This window comes from Nesoenas mayeri (genome assembly GCF_963082525.1).
Source record: "Nesoenas mayeri genome assembly, chromosome: 15".
NCBI classification, from domain to species: domain Eukaryota; kingdom Metazoa; phylum Chordata; class Aves; order Columbiformes; family Columbidae; genus Nesoenas; species Nesoenas mayeri.
Window position 1 is genome coordinate 4332276 of NC_137559.1, and position 21477 is coordinate 4353752.

General features: G+C 55.2%; 1 protein-coding gene across 2 annotated transcripts in view; it reads left to right on the forward strand.

Moving 5' to 3' along the window:
* MPRIP (myosin phosphatase Rho interacting protein) overlaps positions 1 to 21477 on the forward strand; it is a 75047-nt gene that overhangs the window by 17710 nt on the left and 35860 nt on the right. The window contains exons 4-7 of one of the 2 annotated variants that reach the window (XM_080354075.1): positions 13166 to 13317; positions 15124 to 15208; positions 19502 to 19712; positions 20726 to 21242. In XM_080354075.1, coding sequence (XP_080210201.1) covers positions 13166 to 13317; positions 15124 to 15208; positions 19502 to 19712; positions 20726 to 21242 — 965 coding nt within the window. The remainder of the gene's footprint in view (positions 1 to 13165; positions 13318 to 15123; positions 15209 to 19501; positions 19713 to 20725; positions 21243 to 21477) is intronic. The other variant, XM_080354076.1, reaches the window with a different exon arrangement.

A 21477-nucleotide genomic window follows, 5' to 3' on the forward strand; every position in this document is an offset into this window, starting at 1 on the left:
CTTCAAGACTTTCAGTTTCTGTTTAGCATAAAAAGCTTTTGGCTTGAATCAAAGCGCATTTCAAATTTAAATAGTGAGCTGAAACAGAAGGGCTGGAGCAGAGCGGCCGTTCAGTGCTTGGAGGGTGCCAGGGACCCCCACAGATTTTTTTTTCCAGGGTGTGGGTCTGACTTGTTCTTGCAGTGGGTGGACTTTCTTCCCAGGTCCTTAGGTTTTTGGGTTGACCTCAACAGAGGGGGAAGGCGACCCCTTGCATGGCCGCACGCTGCGATGGTCCGGAGGTGACGTGTCACCTCGGCAAGTGCTGGTGGCAGTGCCCTGCCAGTCCCACCAGTTTATGCTATGGACGGGAAAATGGCTCCATCCAGGAGCTTCTGCATCAATGGTCCTGGTGTGAATGGGACATCACGTAGTATGCAGAGCCAGGGAAATAACCAGTTTGGTGGGGAGTGAAGATGGCTATGGGGAGTTTCACCTGGGATGTTTAGCGTGTATCTCAAAGATGATGCAGTAGAAATAAGGAAATGTTGGGAATGATTTTGGGGAGCAGTGATCCTTTCTCCTCCAGAAGAGGGACGCCTCAAGTTGGAGTGCACGGAAGAGGTGATAAAGTGCATCTTGTAGTTGCTTTACGGGAAATGTAGAGACAGCACGAGTGCTGGTGGTTCCCGACAGAGCTTGGAGATCTTTGATGGTTTTGTTGTGTTTGATTTTCAATGCTGCTTTTGGGGGAGGGAAATAAATCCATGAACCTACAGGGAGTCCTGGGAACTCGTTCCCCAGGATATTGCTGAATCCAGGACCAGGCAGGCTTGGAGTTGGAAGGATATGCAGATCTTCATTTGTGGTCTTTCTGATGTTAGCGTCTCGCTTGATGCTGCTCTGGTGTCATGTTGTGTGCTGGGGCTGGGTGTGGGGATCCCGTAACGGTGGCTTCAGGGGGGTTCATGTCTTCCCTCTTCTGTCTGCTCAAAGTGTCTGGCCCCAGCTGCTGCTGGGGGTGGGTCCTGCTGTCAAGATCCTTGTGAACACCCCCATGAATGGTTCCCTACCTTCTTCTATTTTCCCTCTTTCAGTTTGGTTTAGTGTGGCGTTTGGGGTAGTAAAACGGTGGTTTGTGGGGCTGAGAGAACAGGGAAGGGCTCCTCCAGGTATGGCCCCAGCACCTGGGTCCATGGCCAAGGACCATCACTGTGGCCCCAAAAGTACCTGGGACTAAAGTACCTGGGTTTACTGTGAACTTAGGTGGGGTGACCTGGCTGTTCCTGTTCATGTCTTCCCTAGCATGGATAGAGGAGGGCGCAGATGTCCGTGACCAAGTTTGCTGAGAAGGGCATTTGCTGCCAGCTGGGAGAGAGATTCCATGAAACACTCCATAGTGGGAGGTTTGGGAGTTAACAGAAGACGAGAGGATAAAAGCAGAGTTGGGAGAGCTCCATGCAGCCAGACCTCCTAATGAACGAGCAGTTTTGATGACCTGGCCCAGGTGCTTCCTTCCTGGAAACAACACAGCCCCTATTGTGTTCTGCAGGGCGAGCTGCAAAGCTGGAATCGCTCTTACACTGAGCAACGAGAACGGGTTCAAGTGGCTCTGTCCTTTCTGCTTTTTCCCTACTCCTCCATCATATGTGTGCAAGAGCAGTGAGGGAAATGAGCTGGAGTTTAAATTGCATTTATCTAGTTTACGGGGGCAGAGGGATACAGGCACTTATAGCAGCTGGAGTTTTTTCTTTCATGGCTTCTGGAAGCCTGGGCCCAATACCCGTGGTCTCTAGCCTGGCTGCAGGCTCTCGGTGAAAGAAAATCATGATCCACTGCGAAACATTAATGGAGAAATCAAACCCTCCTCTGAAGGCACTGAAGATGTGAAGATGTCAGAGCTGGTCATGAAATGACACAGCTGATTGCTGAGCGCACAATTACCCTCATGTGAGACCTTGGGGCCCTGTCTTCAGATGTTGGCATCAGACCCGCTTTTCCTCTGCGTCCCATCACACTGTAAATGTCTAACAAAATAGGAAACCGTGACGGCCCAAGTGCTGCAGCAGTGGGTGACAGATGGGAGCACAAGTATTTACTACGGGCAGTTTCTCCAGTTGTTTTCTTTTATTATTTTTTCTTTTTCCATTTATTCTTTCTGGCGGAGAGGTTGAAACGATGCAGCGGGAGCTCTGCAGCTGAGGAAGGGGCTGCAGCGCTGGGTGTCCAGTCCCAGCTCCAGAGCATCCCCCAGTCCCTGGGTGTCTGTGCCTGTCTGCAGAGCCGTGAACAACCAACCAAAAGAACCAGCAAAACCACAGTGTTATTTCTTCCTCTGCTATTTTTTGGTGCCAGAGAGGGCATGTGAAACGAGCTCCCTGTGGCACAGCCCTGTACCTGCCAGATGCACCAGGTGGCGGTGGGGACGAGATTGGTTTTAATTCCTTCCAGCCCTTTTGTGGGCCATGGGCTGAGGTTGGTGGGGACCACCAGTGGGCTACAGGTTGGGTAATGCTGGGCAATAGCACCCGTTTTCCTGTTGCATAAAGGAATCCCTGGAAGAAATGTCATCCCGGTGACTGGCACATCCCTGTTCCCATCGCTGCTGGGTGGCACCAGGGTATCTTGGCCTCACCTGGTGGGATTCAACACTGTAAAACCCTCAGTGACAGCTCAGAGAGGTGGCCGAGGACGTGAATTGAACAAGGCAACAAAGCAGCTCACAAAATTAAAGCGTCTTCCCCCCTTTTTACCCGGCGGAGATCCTGTATTCGCTGATTGTTGACATGACACATGTGGGTTGGAGAAAGGCAGCGGCTGCTTCTGGCAGGGGAGGAAGGGGCCGGGGGGGCTCTGCAAGCCGAGATGCTGATTACCAGGGGCAGCAAATAGCTTGCAGCTGCCTCCGCTCAACACACTCTTTGTGGCGCTTGCAGCCACTCTATGGATGCAGCTATTTTTAATTTCCCCAAGCGTGCGCACAAAGCAAAGGGGGTGGGCGATGCTGCCGGCGTCCCCCCCTTCCTGCTCCTGGCCCCGCGCTTCCCGGCTTCCTCCTGGCCTTGGGGGGACGGGGGGAGCTGCACCCCCCTGTTTCTTTTGGGTCCGCCTGGGGAGCCGGCCTCGGCTTCCCCCCCCTGCACCAGTGTGTGCGCGGAGCTGGGAAAATGCAGAAATAAATAAATAGGCAATTAGGCCGACGTCCAGCTGCGGATGGGGGTGTGCTGTAAAAAAGAGGCTCTGGCCAGATTTTGGAATGCTTGAGAAAGCGGCTGGAGCCGTGGACGAGCGCGGGGTCGTGGGCTTCCCACCCCCGTCCTGGCAGAGATGGGGCGGCTGCGGCCCCCAAGGAAGAGGATGATGGAGGAAGGAGGGTGGCAGCTCCCAACATTTCTCTCCAGGGGGGGATTTTCCCCCTCATTGCCATCTTGCAGGGTCCAAGCCAAGGCATGTTTGTGCTGGGGGTGTGATGAGAGCGGGGGGTCTCAGCCAACCCTTGGTGTGCTCAAGAGCAAACTTTGCGCCGGTGTTTTTGGGGCTGAAAGCCGAGGTGTGTACTCTGTTCAAGCAGCAACACGGTTCGAGGTTAATAAATTACTTATTCACAGTCCTTGTTTCTCTGTTACGGTAAGCATTAGTGAATATTATATTTCTGGTTTATCCCGGGTATGCATTATTCATCAGGTTTGAAGTCTGTGAAAGGGACATTGTCAGGTTAAAACTTGCGTGGAGACAAGCCGAGGTCTTCAGTGAGGTTTTGTAAACAGCTTTTCTCAGGGTTGCTGAATGCAGGGGTTTCACTGAAGCCTTCCACCTTTTGTCCGTGCTGTTTTGAGGCATTTCTGGTGAAAAAATGAGAATTCTCAGGCTGGTTTTGTTATTGGTCTTGCTCGGTGAGTTATCATGGGCTGCAAGATATGTAAGGTAGGAAAAAAAACCCCAAAAACAAAACAGCAAAATACTGCTTGTCCTTCATACCACATCAGGTAACAGCATGTGAATGTGCTTTTGCTAATAGGTATTTTGTAAAAACTTTTTATTTTGTCCCTTCGAAGCTGCGGAAGAGCCGCTTCCCTGCGGTCGCTGTCTGACTGCAAGGAGGCGACAAGATAAAGCAGCCGCTCGGTCTTGCTGGAAGTTAAAATTACCATAGGTAAATCACGTGCACAGCAACTTAGCGTTACCCTTCACCTCCTTCCCGCGGGATCCAGGAGCGGATTTAATTTCTCTGTGTATATTAATGTGGCTTCCACCCGCCGCGGGCAGCGCGGCTCGTCCGTCACCTCTTCTGCTGTTAGGGGAGAGCAGGTCTCTGGGGCAGAGGTGCTGCATGTGGGGCTTGGGCTGCTCCAGGAGCTGGGGAAGGCTCCTACCTACCCAGGAGGGTTTTTTCTCCCTGTATTTTTCTGCTATTGCACCCCAGGACTATGCTGTGTATCCATTGCACCCCTCACTGTGCGTTGCAATCTCAGGGGTCCCCGCTCTTGCATGCCCCATGGCTCCAGGTGCCGTAGTTGTGGCTTCTCCATGATTTTGTGGCCAAACAGTAAGACTCTGGGCTGCTCTTCTGCTGCCACCCACGGCTGTCACCACTCCCTGTCCCCATAAAGTGATTCTTGCAATGTTTCCTTTGCTGTGGGTGATAAGGGTCCCTGGGGAGAGAAGGTGGAACAGGAGCACAGGTTGGTTTTAGACATGTCCTGGCAGCACCCTGAGATTGCACGGGATTTGCACCCGTTGTGATGCTGCGGCTGAGGAGAAAGGGTGGGTTTTTGGAGCACACCCAGCCTTGGCCCTTCCCTCCTCATTTCCTCAGCCCCACTGCAACCACGCCGATAAAGTCACAGCGGATCACCAGGGCGCTGGGGATATAATTAGGGTTTTGGTTCACTTTTCTGGCTGCTTTCCCGTTAGGGGAGGGACAGCGAGGATTATGGACGGAGCAGATGTGTGGAGGAAGGGGATGTTTGGCTTGCACGGGCAGTTAGTGCCATGCCCAGGCCACTGCTGGGGGTGAATTCTGTTGTCCTGGGCATGGGGGTTGGAGAAACCTCCTTGGGCTCATCCCCTTCAGATGCACCAGATTGTCCAATGGATGTTCCCAAAGGAGAGGTTGCGGGGAGTGTTCCCAGGAGCAGCTCCCAGACGTGAACCTGCTCCTGTCCCTGAACTTCTCTGCAAGTGCAGGAGCCAGATGGGAGCAGCGGGTTTAGGTGGAAGACGCTGCTCCTCCAGGACATGGTGATGGCTCTGGCAGCCCAGCATGTCGTTCCCAGCCTCTGTCCCCGCCATGGCAGGTTTTCTCTCCCAGGTGCCACTTGCCTTTGAACCCATCAGTGCCTGCCCAGCCAGGACAGCTCTTTGCTGTCTGCGCTGGTGTCTCCACCGCACCTTGCCAGGCTCACTTTGTTGCCGGGTGGTCTCCTTATATGTGCCTGTTGGGAGCTTTTCTCCTTGGAACTGCCCCATTCTTGACCAAAAAGCCTCCCATTTTGTGCCATTCTCTGGGATGGCCAACAGTCAAAGGTTGGAAAAGGCTCTCTGGCCACCACCTTGGCTTTTGAGAAGGTATGCAGAGTCCATGCTTGTCTGGAAGCGACACAGAGCAGGTGTGGGGTTTTCTATAGGGGTGAGGCGTGGGGCGGGGGATGTGGCTGCTGCTGCTTGGTTGGCCAATGCAACCCAACCTCTTGTGCTTGGGTTGGCCTTCACTTCTCCAGCTGCAGCCCCGCGAGCGCCCTGGGACCATGGCCGTGTGGTATTCCCAGCCCGGCAGGAAGCTCTGCAAAGCTCGTAAGAGCAACGCTGGGGAGTAATGAGATTTCCAGGCTAATTTGGCCGGATTCAAGAACTTCCACTGAAGCATCTGTGCCCGTGGGAGTTGTCTGAGCATCCGGCGGATCTGGTGCTGGTGATCCCCACAGTTGTCCTCACCTTTTTTTGCAGTTGTTGAACGCTGGTGCAAGATGCTGTATTGGCAGCATCTGCTGACTTTGTCCATTGCAAGGTGGTGCTTTCCTTCTTTTATTTTTGTATTTTAGTGGAAAAAAAATGAAAACTTCTGGTTCCTATGGAACTGAATGTTTTTTCTTTTATTCTACTGACAAACGAGGAGATGTCTTGCCATATTATTTACTGTTTTATTGTGATTTTTCACCGTGCTCTGGGTGCAGTTCACTGTGCTTCCTGAGCCAGTATAATGCTTGGCCTTAAATTATCCAGAGCTGTAGACGACGGCTGTCTGAGATGGCTTTGCACGGCTGTGCCAGTGCTGATGGCTCGGTCTCTTGCTGTGTGTTTGCTCTGATTCCTCTTCTCAGGTGGTTTTGTGGGAGAAGTTGTGGGATGGCTGGAGACCCAGAGACTTGTCCTTCCTTCCCATCCAGGCTGAAGCGGAGATGGATTCACTTAGGGACATACGGGACTTTGATTTAATTTGCTGCTTTCCTTGGATGGCTCTTGGCCATGCCCATCCGTGATGGCTCAGAGAAGACAGAAGCAGCAGCTCCCTCCACAGCCCCTTCTTTTCTCCCAGATTTCTAGTCCGGATCTTCCCGGGTGTCTCCACACGGTCCGATTTTGGGTGTCACATGCAGTGGGATGGCATCACGTCTCAGCCCGTGCCCAGTTTCCGTGCGTGTGCAGCACACCTCCATGCTGCCAAGGGTGGTGGCACCTCGGGTGGCCCTTGGCCACCATTGTATTTGCCCCTAGGTCAGAGCAGTGCTGAGCATAAGACCTTGGGAGTTGTTCCAGCAGCACTTGGTGCTGTGAATAACATTGAAACCGCATCAGCTGCAGTAATTTTCCCAGTTTTCAAGGAGACTGGCTCCAAAACCGAGCAGTGAGGGAGCTTTGGCCTGGCTTCATTTCCTAAGGTTTTTCCCAAGGTGTGAAGACCTTTTCACTTAAATGCATTTCACGCCTTTTCAGAGCTGCCGTAAGGATCCTGAGCAAAGGTATTGCCCCTCTTGCTGGTCTTTCTACCCAACTCAAGGCTTGAAAGCAAAAGTTCTCTGGAGAGTCAGAGTCTCAGCCCTGGTGTGACTGGTTTGTGGAGCGAGCCTGGGCCGTTGGGCAGAGCCCTCCCCAGTTTGGCCTTGGTTCTCCAGCTCAGCTGATGCCCAGATGGATGCTTGAGCATCCCCATGAAGCAGAAATCCAGGTCCAGCTGCAGTTGACCAGGGCTTGGGTGTCTGACCAACATGGGTGGAGGCTGCCCTGTGTCAATCCAAGCTTTCCACCTCCTGAGCTGTCTCCAAAATCAGCATCACCATGTCTGTGACCATTTCTGTGTGCAGGTGACCTCACAAGCTGTGCTCTAGGGACATGGTTTCTGATGTTCTGGTGAAGCCCTTTGCTCCTGGGGAGGGACATGTGAGCTGGCGTGCACGGTGGTGCTGGTGAACACCCTCACATGTGTGCCTGGCAGCACAGGGACCACCGGGGACTTGTCTCCTACACCGAGGGGGCGGAGAAGTTGACGAGGCTGATTTGGAGCAGTGCAATTTAAGATTCAAATACTAAGATGCAAATGAAGCCCGCCTTTCCTTCCCACCCCCAAATGACTGTGTTTCCCTCTCCAGGCAACTCGCCCGCCGTGGTCCCTGCACCAAGCTCCGGTGCTTTGCCGTGTGTGCCGTGCCGGCACGTGGTCTCGCCTGGCTTTTGCCATCGGGCTGATTACCATGACAACTCACTTGAACGCTGCAGATTTTTGCTTCCCCTTTGGCCGGGTAACCGTTGTGCCTGCGCGCCGGGGAGCGGGGAAGATGCCACGCTGGCAGCTGTGAGCAGATGGGGTCGGATCCATTACCATATATTCCTCCCACCCCCCTCTTAGGAGGGGAGGAGGAGGATGTTTTGCATTTTTAAATGCATTTAAATCCCAGAGAGCAAGAGGGAAGTGTAACTCTTGGGTCTGCAGGGCTGCAAGGTGCTGCTTTCAGCATGGCATGGCTGGCAAGTGCCCATGCAAAGCTGGGCTTTCTCTTTGGTCCCCAAAGAGCTGGGATGGGAGCTTGTTCCCATCATGGTGCCGATGTTCTTCATCTTTCCCTTTTCTCCTCCAGCACTGGACATGGGGTGTGCATGTACAAGGATGCACGCTGCCATGAAGGGCTCCCTGGATTTGGGGACACTGCTGAAGACCCGGAGGGAGGTTGTACCCACTTGGTGACCACCACTGGGTTTGCAGACCCTCCCTGCTCGGTGTGGATGGATGTGCCAGGACAGAATCCGGCCGTCCCCGTTGTGCACGGACCCCTCAGAGACCATTCAGCAGGAAAGAGGTTAACAGGAAGGCGGCAGGCGAGGCGCTGGCTGCCAGCTCCCGACCCCTCTTTGGGCTGGGGAGCAGCTGGGAGCTGCAAGAGCAACGCAAAAATCGCCATATAAGGCCAAGACGAGCCAGTTCCAGCCTCCCGCGCAGCCCCGGCCGGGTTCGCTGCGCTCCAGTGTGTGCTCCCCGGATGGGTGCCCGTGGGGACGGGGCTGCAGGTGGGATACATGGCCCCAAATTTGCTGCCTGGGCACCCCCGAGATGGGTGCTGCCCGTTCCTGGCTGGGGTGGCTCTGGGTGGGAGAGGAGCCCCAGGGTGCTCGCAGGCAGCTCGCGGCCTCTCTCAGTGTTTAGACTCGCTGTCTGTGGACATAAACACCGACTTTGCTTAAAAGCGGCCCCTGGCTGAACCCTCCTGCCCAGCCCCTGCACTTCGCCCCCTCCCCAACTGCTCCCGGGGAAGAAAATTCCTTCCCCCTGGCAAAAGTGGAGCTGATGTTGTTTTATCTCCTGGTAGAGGCTCGGGAGGGCTCTGCGGGGGCCCGGCATGCAGGGACAGGCGTGCGTGGGGCCGGTTCCGTGGGGTGGGTGACCCAGGGCCATGGGGAGCTCCTCTGGCAAAACAAATTTCAGGATTTGGCTGTCGGTGCCTGTGATGAACAAGCAAGAGCCAGCAGTGGGGAAATGTGTGATGGGGCCAGGGGGAAGAGCAGTGGTGTTTATCTAAGCAGGAGGGTGTTTCTGCACACCCGGGCAGGTGTCCTGTCCCCTCTGTTGCTGGTGCGGGATGGCTGTTGGTGACACCACAAGCCGAGTTTGCTGCGGGTGCAGAGCCAAGGCCACCTCTGCAGAGCATCGCTTGTGCCCTTGCCTATTAAAGGAGGTGATGGGCTTCTGTCCCCTGGAAAGTTTGGGCAGCAAGGGAGATTTTGGAGTGTCTTGCCTTGTTTCTTGCTCAGGGGCTTGACCTGCGTGTGCCAAGGGACAGTAGGATGCATGTTGCTTTGTACCTCATGTTGCATTCCCTCACCTCTTGCCTGGTGCACAGCCTGAGCAAGCTGGAGGTTCCTTGATGCCTTCACTGAGCCGCAGCTGCTGCTAGGGGAATGCTGCAGGTGGGAAAGCTGGGTTCAGCTGGTCGAGAAAAGAGACCTGCATCCCTGCCGGGCTGGTGCAGGGGGACCAGAGAGCTGCTGTGGGAATGGGGGAGCGCTCCTGCTTGCAGGGAGGTGTGGGGTGGAGGAACACAACCTCCTGCTCCTCTTTGATGGGCGACTGCTCCACTCCATCCTTTTGCAGAGCCCGCAGAGGTTGTTTTCAAGAGCCTTTGTCTAATTTAATAAATCCAGGATGCTCAGCCTGTCAGATGATCTATAAGTGTAATGAAATCTGCCCGCCGCAGAGCTCTGGTCGCGGCGTGGCCATATCAATAGCCTTGTGCCTGGTGGCAGGAAGCCTAAAATGCTCATTAAAGCCCTTCTGCTGTGCCAGCGCTGCTCGCCCAGCATCTGAGCACCTCAGTGCATCCCCAAATGGGATTTAGGGAGACCATGCATAGCCTTGCATGGCTGAAAAGGCAGCTCCCTGTGATTTTTCCAGGAGTTGGTGCTTTCTTGCTGATGGCATCGGGTGGGAATGGTGAAGGCAGCGCTGGTGAGGGCTCCCTGTGCCGCGCTGGTGCTGGGAGCTGTAGGTCTAAGCTGTATTTCTGCTGTCACCCAGGGCACGATGGTCTCCGTGTCGCTGTGATGTTGTGGCGGTGGGGCAGCGGAGTCTCACTCCCTCCCACGCCGCATCCCAGCGAGATCCTGCTTGCTTCTCGCCCCGAGCACCACGATCAGCTGAGCCTGGGCACCAGGGAGGGGTGAAGCTTTTAGCAAATGCGGCAGCTGCCTTTGCAGGGGACTCGGGAGTGCTGCGAATGAGCCGCATGCTCAGCGCCAGCCGCCCTCATGAATATTTTAGCTTGGAGAATTAACATTTGTCAAGAAGAATTTATGGAGGCAGCGTGGATGTCTCTTCCCCAGGCTCCTGGCTGCTTTGGGACGGCGCTGGGAGCCAGGGCAGAGCCAGCCTGTGCCTGAGCCCTTCCCGTGCAGCATCATGGCTGAGCAGGACAGCAAAGCCACCATCTCCCCGCCGGGACAGCCGGGCCCCGGTGCCAAGGCAACCAGCTCGCCATGCAGGATAGACAAATGGTTGTGTTTTTCCTTTATTTCTTCCCCTCCTGGTTCTTGGCAGAAAGTAAAATGTCCCTTTTGTTTGGTTTCCTCCTCCCTCTGCCCCTTCGCCTTTCTTTAAAGGTTGTGTTCCAGATTTCATCAACCCACGTTGTGTAATAGCCCCAGAGAATGGCGTGGGCTCTGGCCGTGTCCCGCCGAGGCTGCGGCAGAGCTGCTTCTCGGGAGCTTGACCGTGGGGTTACCTGCTCAGGAAACATCTGTACAGTTGCTGAGCAAAGTTCCATTGTATTTTGCATCGAGCTGCTACAATGCATAGGGGTTAGAAATGATGGGGAAGGTAGTTGGAGAAAAAACAGATATTTTTAAATCTAAATATTCCTGTATTTCTACGTCAGCCCTGCAAAATCATATGGAAAGGGGGGACTCTTGCAGATAAATCCTGTTGACTTACAGCATCAGCCCCTGTGCCTGAGAGAACCCAGCACTGTGCATCCTCCTGCCGCAGCACCGGGGTCTCTGCAGAGTGTCCCCCTTGGGATTTCTTCATTTGGACTTGTAAGAGGTCTCCGTTTTTAATTTCCCTCCTTTCCGCTGTCCAAGGCAGGGGATGCTGCAATTGCTGGGCTCTGCCTGCGAGCATCCATCCGAAGGTCACTGCATCTTGTCCGAGCTCCTTCCAGAGGCCGCTGGGGTTGTGATGTGGAAAGCACCCGGGCAGGGAGAGGAGGAGGAGAAGAGGAGCATACTATAGGCTTTGTGTTGGATGGTGTGGGCCGCCGCGAGCACGTGTGTGTGTAAATATGGATCTGTCATACTAGAGGGAAACAGCAACGCGATTGTTTCTTGGCTCCGGTTCCTCGGCTGATACTGGCAGCGTGGGGAGCTGTAGCTGCTCAGATGGCGCTGCCGTCCTTGCGGCCGGGAGCTGCTCCGCTTGCCGGGCCGGTGGCACGAGGAGGTGTGCTGCTGTGATGGTGCCTGCGATGGTGTCCTCTGCTGGGCGTCCACCCCTTCCCCGGTTAACAGACACAGCCAAGCACCAGACCCAGTCGTGGGGTAGCTGGGTGCTCCATCCCATTGATAGCAGGATGGGAAATGGCAAAGGCAGGGCTAGCAGCTGGAGCTGAGCCTGAGCCTCCCGGTTGTGTTCCCTGGTGCAAAAATGCTCTGGGTGGGGAAGGGGGCCGGACCCAGACCTTGGCTGTGCTGAAGGCCAGAGAGACAAAAAAGTTTCTAAGACTCTACTTGGAGCAGGGGAAAGTTTTTTCCATTGGGTTTTTATAGCTCCCGGAAAGCGGGGTTTTATTTTTGTTGTCTAAGACAAAAAAATCCTCTTAGGAGCTGAGTCCCTGCGGCGGTGCAGGGTGGGCGGCTGTGCCGGGCTCGGCTTTGCTTTCCCTCCCTCCCGCCATCCCATGGGGTCTGTGGATGCTCGTACTGGTTTCCACAAAGAAAAAATAGAGGTTTTGGTGTCCCTCATGTACAACCGGTCGTGTTGGTGTGCCTGTGCTGGGCAGCAATGCTGCAGCACCTGTGATGGCTTCGTGCCACCCCTGGGCTGTCACAGGGACACAGCTGCAGGGAAAGCTCTTTTGCTGGGGAAGGAGGTTATTTCCCACAACCTGCAGCTGGGTAAACCGAGGACTTCGGGAGCCTAATCTGAATTTCCTGGGGTCGTAAGCCGGGGCCATCAAGCTCTCCCCAATCACCCCTTCTTTGCATGGCACAGGCTGCTTTTGGAGGGGTTTTACTGGCAAGGGAGCTGGTTTCCATGGTAAAAACCTTAACAGCAGCTGTTCAAAAATCTATCTCCCTGTTGGCCCGGCCATCTGGAGGGCTCATGGAGCCCGTGGCAGGGCGAGCAGGTGGCCATGGGCTGCTTTGGGCGGCTCGGAGGAGTCCCTTCACCCCGTCATTTATGCTCCCAGTGCGCGTTCATACTGGGATGCAGGGGGGGACCCTGGTGTCACCGAGCCTGGCAGGCTTGGGGATGGGGGACACCCAGCCTGGCTGCTCGGGGCGGGAGGGCTGTGGGTGCCGTACACCAGGAGCGGGTGGCCGTGCTGTAATCGGATGAGCCGGCGCCGCTCCAGATGGACCCGTCAGCTCTCGTCAGTGCTGACACCTCTCTGGGTCCCTCTGTGTCCCCTCGGGCTGGGGGGGCCTGTCCCACTCTGCTGTGTCTGCTTGGAGCAAGGGGGCTGGGAGGTGACACTGTTTGCAAAGCCCATCAGACAAAAGGTCCCTTCCCGTCAAACTCTGTGTTTTGTTAACTTGACTGGGAAAATTCTGCCATGTCTGTCTATAGTGCCCGAGCCGTCCTGCGCTGAGGACAGTGGGGCTTTGCTGCTTTGCCACCTCCTGTCCCCAGGTGCCACCCCAACACTCTAGATGGTTTGCAGCTGCAAACCCAAAAGCAGCTGTGCCTTGGTGTCCTCGTGCTGCTGCGGGGCAGTCGTCCTTCCCTGGGCATTCGGCATAGGAAAAGCGTCTTGCTGGCAGCACTGGGCTGGCAGGAGTAGTGCCTGCTGCTCTGCATCCCCAGATGTGTGACACGGGGCTTTGCTGTGTGCCGGCACAGTGCACGAATGGGTCTGGTTACTTGTGGCCAGAGTGTCTTGGTGCACAAGATCCTGGTGTCCACCAGGAGAGGTTTTAGGGCTCAACTCTGCACTCATCTGCTCTTCTCTCCTTGAACATTTATTTCTCCTTCCCCTCGCAGCCGACAACCCTCCCGCAGGGCACCATCAACATGAACCAGTGCACAGACGTGGTGGATGGGGAGAGCCGGACGGGGCAGAAATTCTCCTTGTGCATCTTGACGCCAGAGAGGGAGCACTTCATCCGGGCCGAGAACAAGGAGATCATCAGCGGGTGAGTGCAGGTCCGGGGCCGAGCTGCTGTGGGGCTCTGCCCTTAGCTGGGAGGAAGGACGTTAGGAAACATTTCTTCATGGAAAGGGTTGTGCAGCATTGGAACAGGCTGCCCAGGGAAATGTTGGAGTCACCATCCCTGGAGGGGTTTAAAAACGCAGAGTTGAGGCTCTTAGGGACATGGTTTAGTGCTCGATTTAGGTTATGGTTGGATTCAATGATCGTAAGGGTCCCTTCCAACCAAAATGATTCTATGATTCTAAGAGGAGCCGAGCTGCCGGCTCTCAGCAATGGACTGTGACGGTGCAGCTACTCAGCTGCGAGTGTTTCCCACGTGGGTTGTCTGGAGCTCACTGCCTCCCTCCTAAAGTTTATTGGCATTTGGAACCAGAGCAGAAAGTTGAAGGGCTGAAGCGCTTGCTCTTTCCCACCACGACATCTCCTCCTTGCCCCAGCCCTGCAGCAGCAGTCATTGCTTTCTGCTGAAATGATTTCTACTTCCAAGCATTTTCTTTGGTTGTGACACCCCCCCATTTGGGTAAATAGAGCAGACCTGTCCCCCAGCAGCATGGCCATCCCCCCAGCCCCGTTTGCAGTGATGAGGTTGCTGCGGAGCCGGGGTGTACGGGGGTATCTTGGCTCAGGGGAGCTGGCTCTTCTCCTCCAGCCAAGGCAGGAGCGATGGCCAAACCCCAAAATACAGCCAACCCCCTACCCTGCTCTCTTCTCCCTCTCCCCACACTCCGGTTCAGCCTTTTGCTGCCGGTCCTGCCGGCCATGCGGGAGGGAGAGGCATTGCAGAGCAAGGTGGGGCTGATTTATTGTTCATTGGCCCGGTGCTGGATTTTGAAGCAGCACGTTTGCTCCTGACTGCAAGCATTAATCATCCTGAAACAGTCCCACTCTGGGTCTGAGCCAGGCGGGTTTTATTTGCAGTTGCAGCACGACAGGAAGATTTCCCTGGCTGGGGGAGAATTTGTTTTATGTTTGTTGCATGCTTCTGGCATTTATTGCTTAACCAAAAACCCACTTGATGTGGTCATCTCAAAACGTTTTACAGCAGCAGCGTGTGAAGTGGGGGGACAGGAGGGGGAAGCAGGGACATCTGAAGCAGGAATGTTTCTCAGCTCCACGAGTCCCTGTGGAGTTTGCAGAGATGCAGGAGCAGGTCATTGCACTCTGGTAGGAGGACACAGGAGGGTCCCCCAGACAAGCGACTTGCCAGGGTATGGACTTGTCAATGCCAAGTTCACGCTGCTCTCTCTTGGACAAAAGCACTTTGTGTGCGGGTGTTGGCATCGCTGATGAGGGAAGGTCCTGTCCCTCTCGGCTCCCTTTCAGGATCCTTGAATCCCTGTCCCATGTCAGCCTTGGCCATCGCCTCACTTTTTCACTGAGTGGAGTCTGAGCCAAAACACCCTGGGCTCATCCATCCTCCCCTCCTGTCCTGCCTCATTTTTCCCCCAGGAGCTGGTTGGGATGATTTCTGGTTCCCGTTTGCTGCATTGACCCTGTGCAGGCTGGAGAGGCTGAGCTCCTCGGCGTGCCCAGCTCCAGTTTGGGGTTGTGCTCATGGCCACATTACATCCCCCAGAAGGCTGGAGTTGGGGACGAGGTGTGGATGTTCATCCGTAGGGCAGATGGGATCCCAGAGGCAGGTTGAGCTGGTCAGAGTCATCTGGGTGGGGGGGAACAGTTTTGGGGTCCATGGCCCGCTAAACCCCACGGGGGAGTGTGAGCATCACTGCGGTCCCTGTGTGCTGCCCTTCAGCACAGACCTCACCTTTTGTTCTCTCTTTGCCTGCAGATGGCTGGAGATGCTGATAGTCTATCCGAGGACAAACAAGCAGAATCAGAAGAAGAAGAGGAAGGTAGAGCCCCCAACTCCCCAGGTAACCCCAGTTCCACCCAGGGGGGTGGAAATACGCTGTCACCCAGTCCCTTGCCTCCCTCTCAGAGCCACAGTGTTGCTCTGCTCCCGCCGAAGATCCCCCCAAAACCTTCCGCACCCCCAGGCTGGGGACAAGTCAGGGCAGCAGGACAGCATGAATTAATTCCTGGTCGTCGCTTCCCAGGGTGACACGCTGCTGCTGCTGTTTTTCTGGCTGCTTTGGGGCTGCATTTTGCCCCCTCTCCCCTGTGTGCTGTTTTGTGGCATCAGCCCCACACACGCTGTCCCCAGACCGGGAAGAGGTGCTGACCATTCACGGGCCATTTCAGCAGAAACAGGATGAAATTCCATCGGGCTCTGGTTACCCCTCTTTGAGATGACCCTGGAGATAATGGGAATGAAAGGAAAATATTAAAGGCCAGGGCCGTGCTGGGAGCTCTGGGGGCTGGAGCTGGGCTCTCCAGGGACCCGGCGGTGGCTTCGTGCTCACTTTGACTATAAATGGTAAAAAGCGGGGCTGGCCATGACTCACTTGTTCCTGCCGGGCTCCCACATGGCCGGAGTGGGGGAGAATCCCACAGATGGGGTACGTGACCCCAGGGCCACCCTGGTCCCTTGCTGGCGCTGAGAACAGCGGCTGCCTGACCTCTGGGCGTGCATCCCACTGCCACGGGGGACCGGCTGGGAGGGCTCCTCGGGCCCAGCTGGTCTGCGGCACCGGGGGACTGCAAACAGAATCGGGCCTCCCTTGAGCCCCAGTTTTTCAGGTCCCCTTAAATGAAGTCCCCAGGTGGGTCCTGGTGCAAACCGGGCCATGGGTGGGTTTTGTGTGGTGTTTGTTTGAATTGAGTTTCCACCACTCCACTAGATAAAGAGGTTCTGGGCAATGGGGGGAAAAGAAATGGGGGGAAGATGGTCCTTTTTTTACACTTAAGCTGGAAGTTTGAGCCACCCCCTGCCAAGGCTGGGGTCATCACAGCCCCTCGGGCACTGGTGATGCCCTGGGGAAGATGCCTTCACCTTCCATGGCCGAGAGCTGACATGTTACAAGTTGCTTGTCCTCGTGCCCCAGGAAGGGGTCTGCCACATTCAGGGCACCCCAGCAGGACAGGGATGTCACCCCATCCCTGTTGCAACACTAAACCCATGCTGGGTTCAGGAGAAGGACGAGGCAGAGAGGAGGAGAAAGGGGCGCAGAGCCAGAAAAACGTCATTCTGGGTTACATTTCATCACCATGGCAACTTCTTGGAAACCATACAGGATCTGAGCTTCTGAGCACCAAATAAGGGAAGCGACTGCGGGGAGGATGCTGGCTCCCCGCGGGCAGGCGGGCTCCCCAGGTGCTTGGGGACGGGCTGACCATGGACCCTGGTGGCACTTGTCCCCTTCTTGGCTTGGGTGGACCCTCCTGTGCAAGCTTTAGCTCTGTCCCAAGCCCATCCCACTCACTACCTTCATTCCACTCCCTCCATCCCATCACTCCCATCCCCGTAGCACCAGAAAAAGACTTAAATTCACTTCTACAAAGCCAACCTCCGCGTGGGACCCACCCCTGTATGGATGCTGCGGTGTTGGGTGCTCATGAGCAACGTGCAAAGGCAGGAGGAAAATGCAAAAAGCCTCTTTCCAGTGTCTTCCAAATTATGACGATGCAGGCAGCCAGTCTGGGGAAGGAGAGAGGATACTGGGGAGAAAATCAGCACCAAATCCCCTCTGTGAAATGGCTTCTTCTGAAGTTGGCTGCTGTTCAGCTCGCTCGCAGCATGTCGGTGGAGAAAGCCTAATTTATTTCTGAAGACGGCCACACGCTAATCCGGCTGCGAATCGTGTCTGAGAGCTGCTCAGGGAGGGACGGACACCTTTGTTATTTAGAAAAAGAAAATCAAAACCATGGATATTTCTGCTTTTTCTCACCCCCATGTAGTTTTTCCTTGTCAGTGCTACAGCAGAGCGTGGCTGCAGCCAGATGCTCCTGGGGCATCAGGGCCATTTTCAGCTCCCCCAGCATTTTGCATCTTCCTCTTGCAAAATCACCAGGGTGGGAGAAATGCAGGCGAAGCTGGAAATATCCCTCCAGCTGCAGATTTTTGGACAGGAGTTGTTAGGTGCAATCCTAGAGATGTTTTGACCTTTGCTTTGCAAGCAGGTCGTGGTCTCACTGGAAAAAGGACAGGTTTCTCTTGCTGCCTTTGCCTGCCTGCTCTCCCTGGGAAATTGAGGCAGGATTTGGGGCTAAAATCAGGGATCTGAGGCACTTCCCTCTGTTGCAGGGCGGGTTTGCACAGGCTCGGGTAAGCAGAGCGTGTCCAGACACACTTAGTGCAACTGGAGGCCGGTTTTGCTGATTTTTGGTGCATGCTCCTTTTGGGAGCTGTTTATATTGCTGAGCAGTGAAGAGTTAATTTCTCTGCTTGCTTTTTGGCCCTCATATCTCTGTCTAATTAAATATATATCCACAAATAATTATATGGGGGTGTGTGTGTAAGGGATATCTAAAGATATAGAGCTGAGCTGGTGATTAGCTTTGGGTTTTTGGATCAATGAATGAGAGAGTGGCTGAGGTTGGAGAGGACCTTGGAGACCGTCTGGTCCAACCCCCTTGCTCAAGCAGCATCCTCTTGAGCAGGATGAACTCAGGATCATTTACCTCCAACACTGCATTCCTTTAGGGTGAAATTTCCAAGGGGGATTCTTTAAAGACTGGAGGTCATTTGGTGCTGCTTGTGGCTGTGCATGGAGCTGGGACCCGTTCCCTGCAAGATCACGCTGGTGCAGCCTGTGAATGCTGGTTTGGAGGTGCAGGGCTAAACCCCACCAGGGGCTCTGCTGACATGTCGGGGGACAGAGGGGACACTTGGCAGCCCTTGTCCCCAGCCCATGGCTAAGGTGACCCTGGATCCCCCCTCTGCTCTGTGGAAAGGGAACAAGCAGCCGGGAAACTTCCCACAGTCCGGAGATTTTGGAGGGAGGGTTAATTGTCATTGATTTATTGGTGGCTCTAAGGAAAATAATCTGCTAATGCAGAAGCTTAAACAGCAAAACATCTGGTAGTGAACAAAGCCAAACCCTAAACGGGTTGTGAAAGCTGCTGCCTCTTCTGGGGCGCGCGCCCAACCTGGGCTGTGGCCACCAAAACGGCATCGTCATCCTCTGAGGGACTGCGGAGCCCCTTGTTAACTAGAGAAGCATTTAAGATAATGGGTGTTGTTTTAAAATAGCATAAAGCTCCATGTGATTTTTCTATTTCCTTTTTAAAACAAATGGCCTGTTAGGTAGCTGAAGCACCTGGATTACAGCGCCAGTTGGGTTTTATTTGTTTTATCAGTGGCCTGTAGCAAACTAGCCGTGACAAGCAAACAATGCAGCTGTTGGTGGCAGGGAATTCATTTTCTCCTCCATCCCATGTCCTTAGGCTTGATTTTTCTTTTTAATGTTATAACACTGGGAAGATTCAGTGCTGGCAGATGGGACTCGGGAGAGAAGCCTGGTGTCGGTCTGGATTGGCGACAGGCAGCAGCTGCCTGCGAGCCAGCCCGCAGAGGGACATGGAGAGGGAAACGGGGGATGCTGTATTTTATTTGCATCAATTACAGAGGATACTCTGTCACCTCAAACTGGGTTTTGGCAGAGGTGAGGGGAGCGTTTCCAGGTTCCCCCATGAGTCAGGACCCAACAGACCTGTTTCTCTGTGGTGTTGCACATGAATTCGGGTGCAGAGCCCCATGTGTGCACGGGGCAACCTTTGGGAAGAGATTTTGGAGTATAAACGGACTGTGAATGCCGAGGAAGGGCCAGGGCTTTGCTCTGCTTGGGGCCGGGCTGCACGAGCACAAGATGAGCTTTTCCCAAGAAGTGACGTGTTGGTGGCCGCGGTGTCCTGCACCGGGAGGGCCAGTTCCTATCCAGAAACAAAGCCAGCGAGCCCCTCCGCTGCCACAGCACCCAACTGAAGGGTACTCCGGATGTTTCCCAGCTGGTTGCCAGGGGAGGTACAGCTGGTTTCGGGAGCCCACCCTAGGAGGGCTGTGCCCCCCAGGCATCCAGCTGGGAGAGCAGCGATGGTCCCTTTGGCTGAGGAAGTTCTGACCCATTCTGGCCACCATGCTGCCCTGGGGCAGGGTTTCCACCTGCCAGCTTGTCCCCTTGGGAGTGTGGCCATGTCACATGGCTGAGCAACTCCATCCCCATCCCGTCGTGACATGTGTTGTGGGCAGCACCCAAGCCGGGTGGAACCTCTGGGGACCAAGCTGGGACAAACCCCTCTAACCCTGTTGTCTCACCCGTTCTCTTTAGGAGCCCGGTCCCGCTAAGATGGCTGTGACCAGCAGCAACATCCCCAGCGCAGAAAAGGTCCCTGCCACCAAGTCCACGCTTTGGCAGGAAGAAATGAGGGGCAAAGACCAAGTGGACGGGGGTAGCGGCATCAGCCCGGCACAGAGCCCGGTGCAAGGCCAGGCTGGGGCTGCCGGCTCCCTGAAGGATCCCGTGCTGGACAGCAAGGAAGGTGAGGGACAGGGGTGCCAGCGCCAGTGTGACACTGCGGTGACCCGGTTTGGGCAGCTGAGCCAGCAAAAAAACACCATATAGGGAAAAGTTTTCTACAGGTTCAGTTCCCAGAGCATCCCAGTGAGGAGGAGAAGGAGCCTCTATCCCTAATGTGTCGTGCAGGGACCTGAGTGAGGCCTTATGGGCTACAGTTCAGGAATGAAAAACTTTGCATCATATGCTGGAAAACCATATAGCCTGAGGCCCAGTCCTGCCCTGGCCTCACAGGCGGTGTTGCCCTTGTGCTGAGGGGAAAACAAGGGGGCAAAAATGCCTTTTCTAGCCCCTCTGCATCCCCATCTGGGGCAGCCGGAGGGTGTGAGGCCACGCTGAGCTCAGCCCGGCTGTCGGGGCTGCCAAACCCTGAGTGCCGCTTCCTCCTCCAGCCCCTGCGTCAGGGCCCTGTTTACATTTGGTCTCCTCGATGAGTCCCTGGAAGGCGCCAGGGCCTCCTGGAACATTGTTCTCCCTGGAACAATAAGGGCTGGGGACTCTTCCTGTGGGGCCGGGGACAGGTCCCACGTGCTGTGGCCGTTTCCTTTATCTGCCCGCTCGGATGGGGGATGTTTTCTGCCTGCTCCTGACTGCCAGGAGCAAGGTGTCCATCGCCTCGTGCCTGCAGAACTGTGGTCAGTGCCAGGCAGGGAAGGTCAGGGATGGAAATGGGTGCAGAGTGGTGATGGCTGCCATCCATTTCGCGGTTTGAAGATTTATGTCTTTCAATCTTGCAAGCCTGACCCAAGGGTTGACTGGCATCCCCAGCTCCCTGCAAACCATCCCACCATCTCCATGGGCATTGTGAGTGGTCACGATGCAAAAACCAAGCGTGCAAGATGTGCCACAGTATGTACATAGGGCCCAGACCATCTCTGCTCTCATTTCCTACTCCCATCCTGGGTGGAATCAGGGTGATTTTTGTTACAAGCAGAACTCGGACTTCAAACCAAGCGTGGTGACTTTTCCATCTCTTAGACGAGAGCTCCATGAACGGAGACCGGATAGACTGTGGGCGGAAGACACGTGTTGAGAGCGGGTACTTTTCCTTGGAGAAGACCAAGCAAGACTCGAAGCTGGAAGAGCAGCAGCTGCCGCCCCCGCCGAGCCCACCCAGCCCCAGCACCCCGAACAACAGGTACAGTTATCCCAAATCGCCCTCGCAGGAGCATGCCCAGCCCTTTCCTTCCCCAGGTACCCGATCAGGCGACCGAATGATTCACAGCTTCTCTCTGAACTCCTTGGACTCGAAGAGCAGTTGCCCCATGCACAAGGACTCCAGCAGCAGAGATGTAGGAAGGGGAGTTGAAAAATCGGGGCGTCCCCTTTCTTTTAAAGCCAGCCGGCAGTACACCACCCTGGCCGACGTTCCCAAGGCCATTAGGATCAGTAATCGTGAGGCCTTCCAGGTGGAGAGGAAGCGGCTAGAGCGGAGAACCCGGGCCCGTAGCCCTGGGCGAGAAGAAGTGGCCCGGCTCTTTGGCAGTGAGAGAAGGTAAGAGATGAGTGGCTCATCTCCTTGCATGCTTGCAGTGAGGCTGGGTCCCTGCTGCAGCCCCGGATGGAGCAGGCGGTGTTTGCTGGGTGACACCCCTTTTTATTACAGTGCTCCTGGGTTTAAGGACGCCCATCCACACCGAGCAGGCGGTGGGATGTCCTTAGTGCCAGCGGGCAGGTGTAATCCTGCCTGGCTGCTCTGGGGACATCTGGCGATATTCAGTGGCTGTATT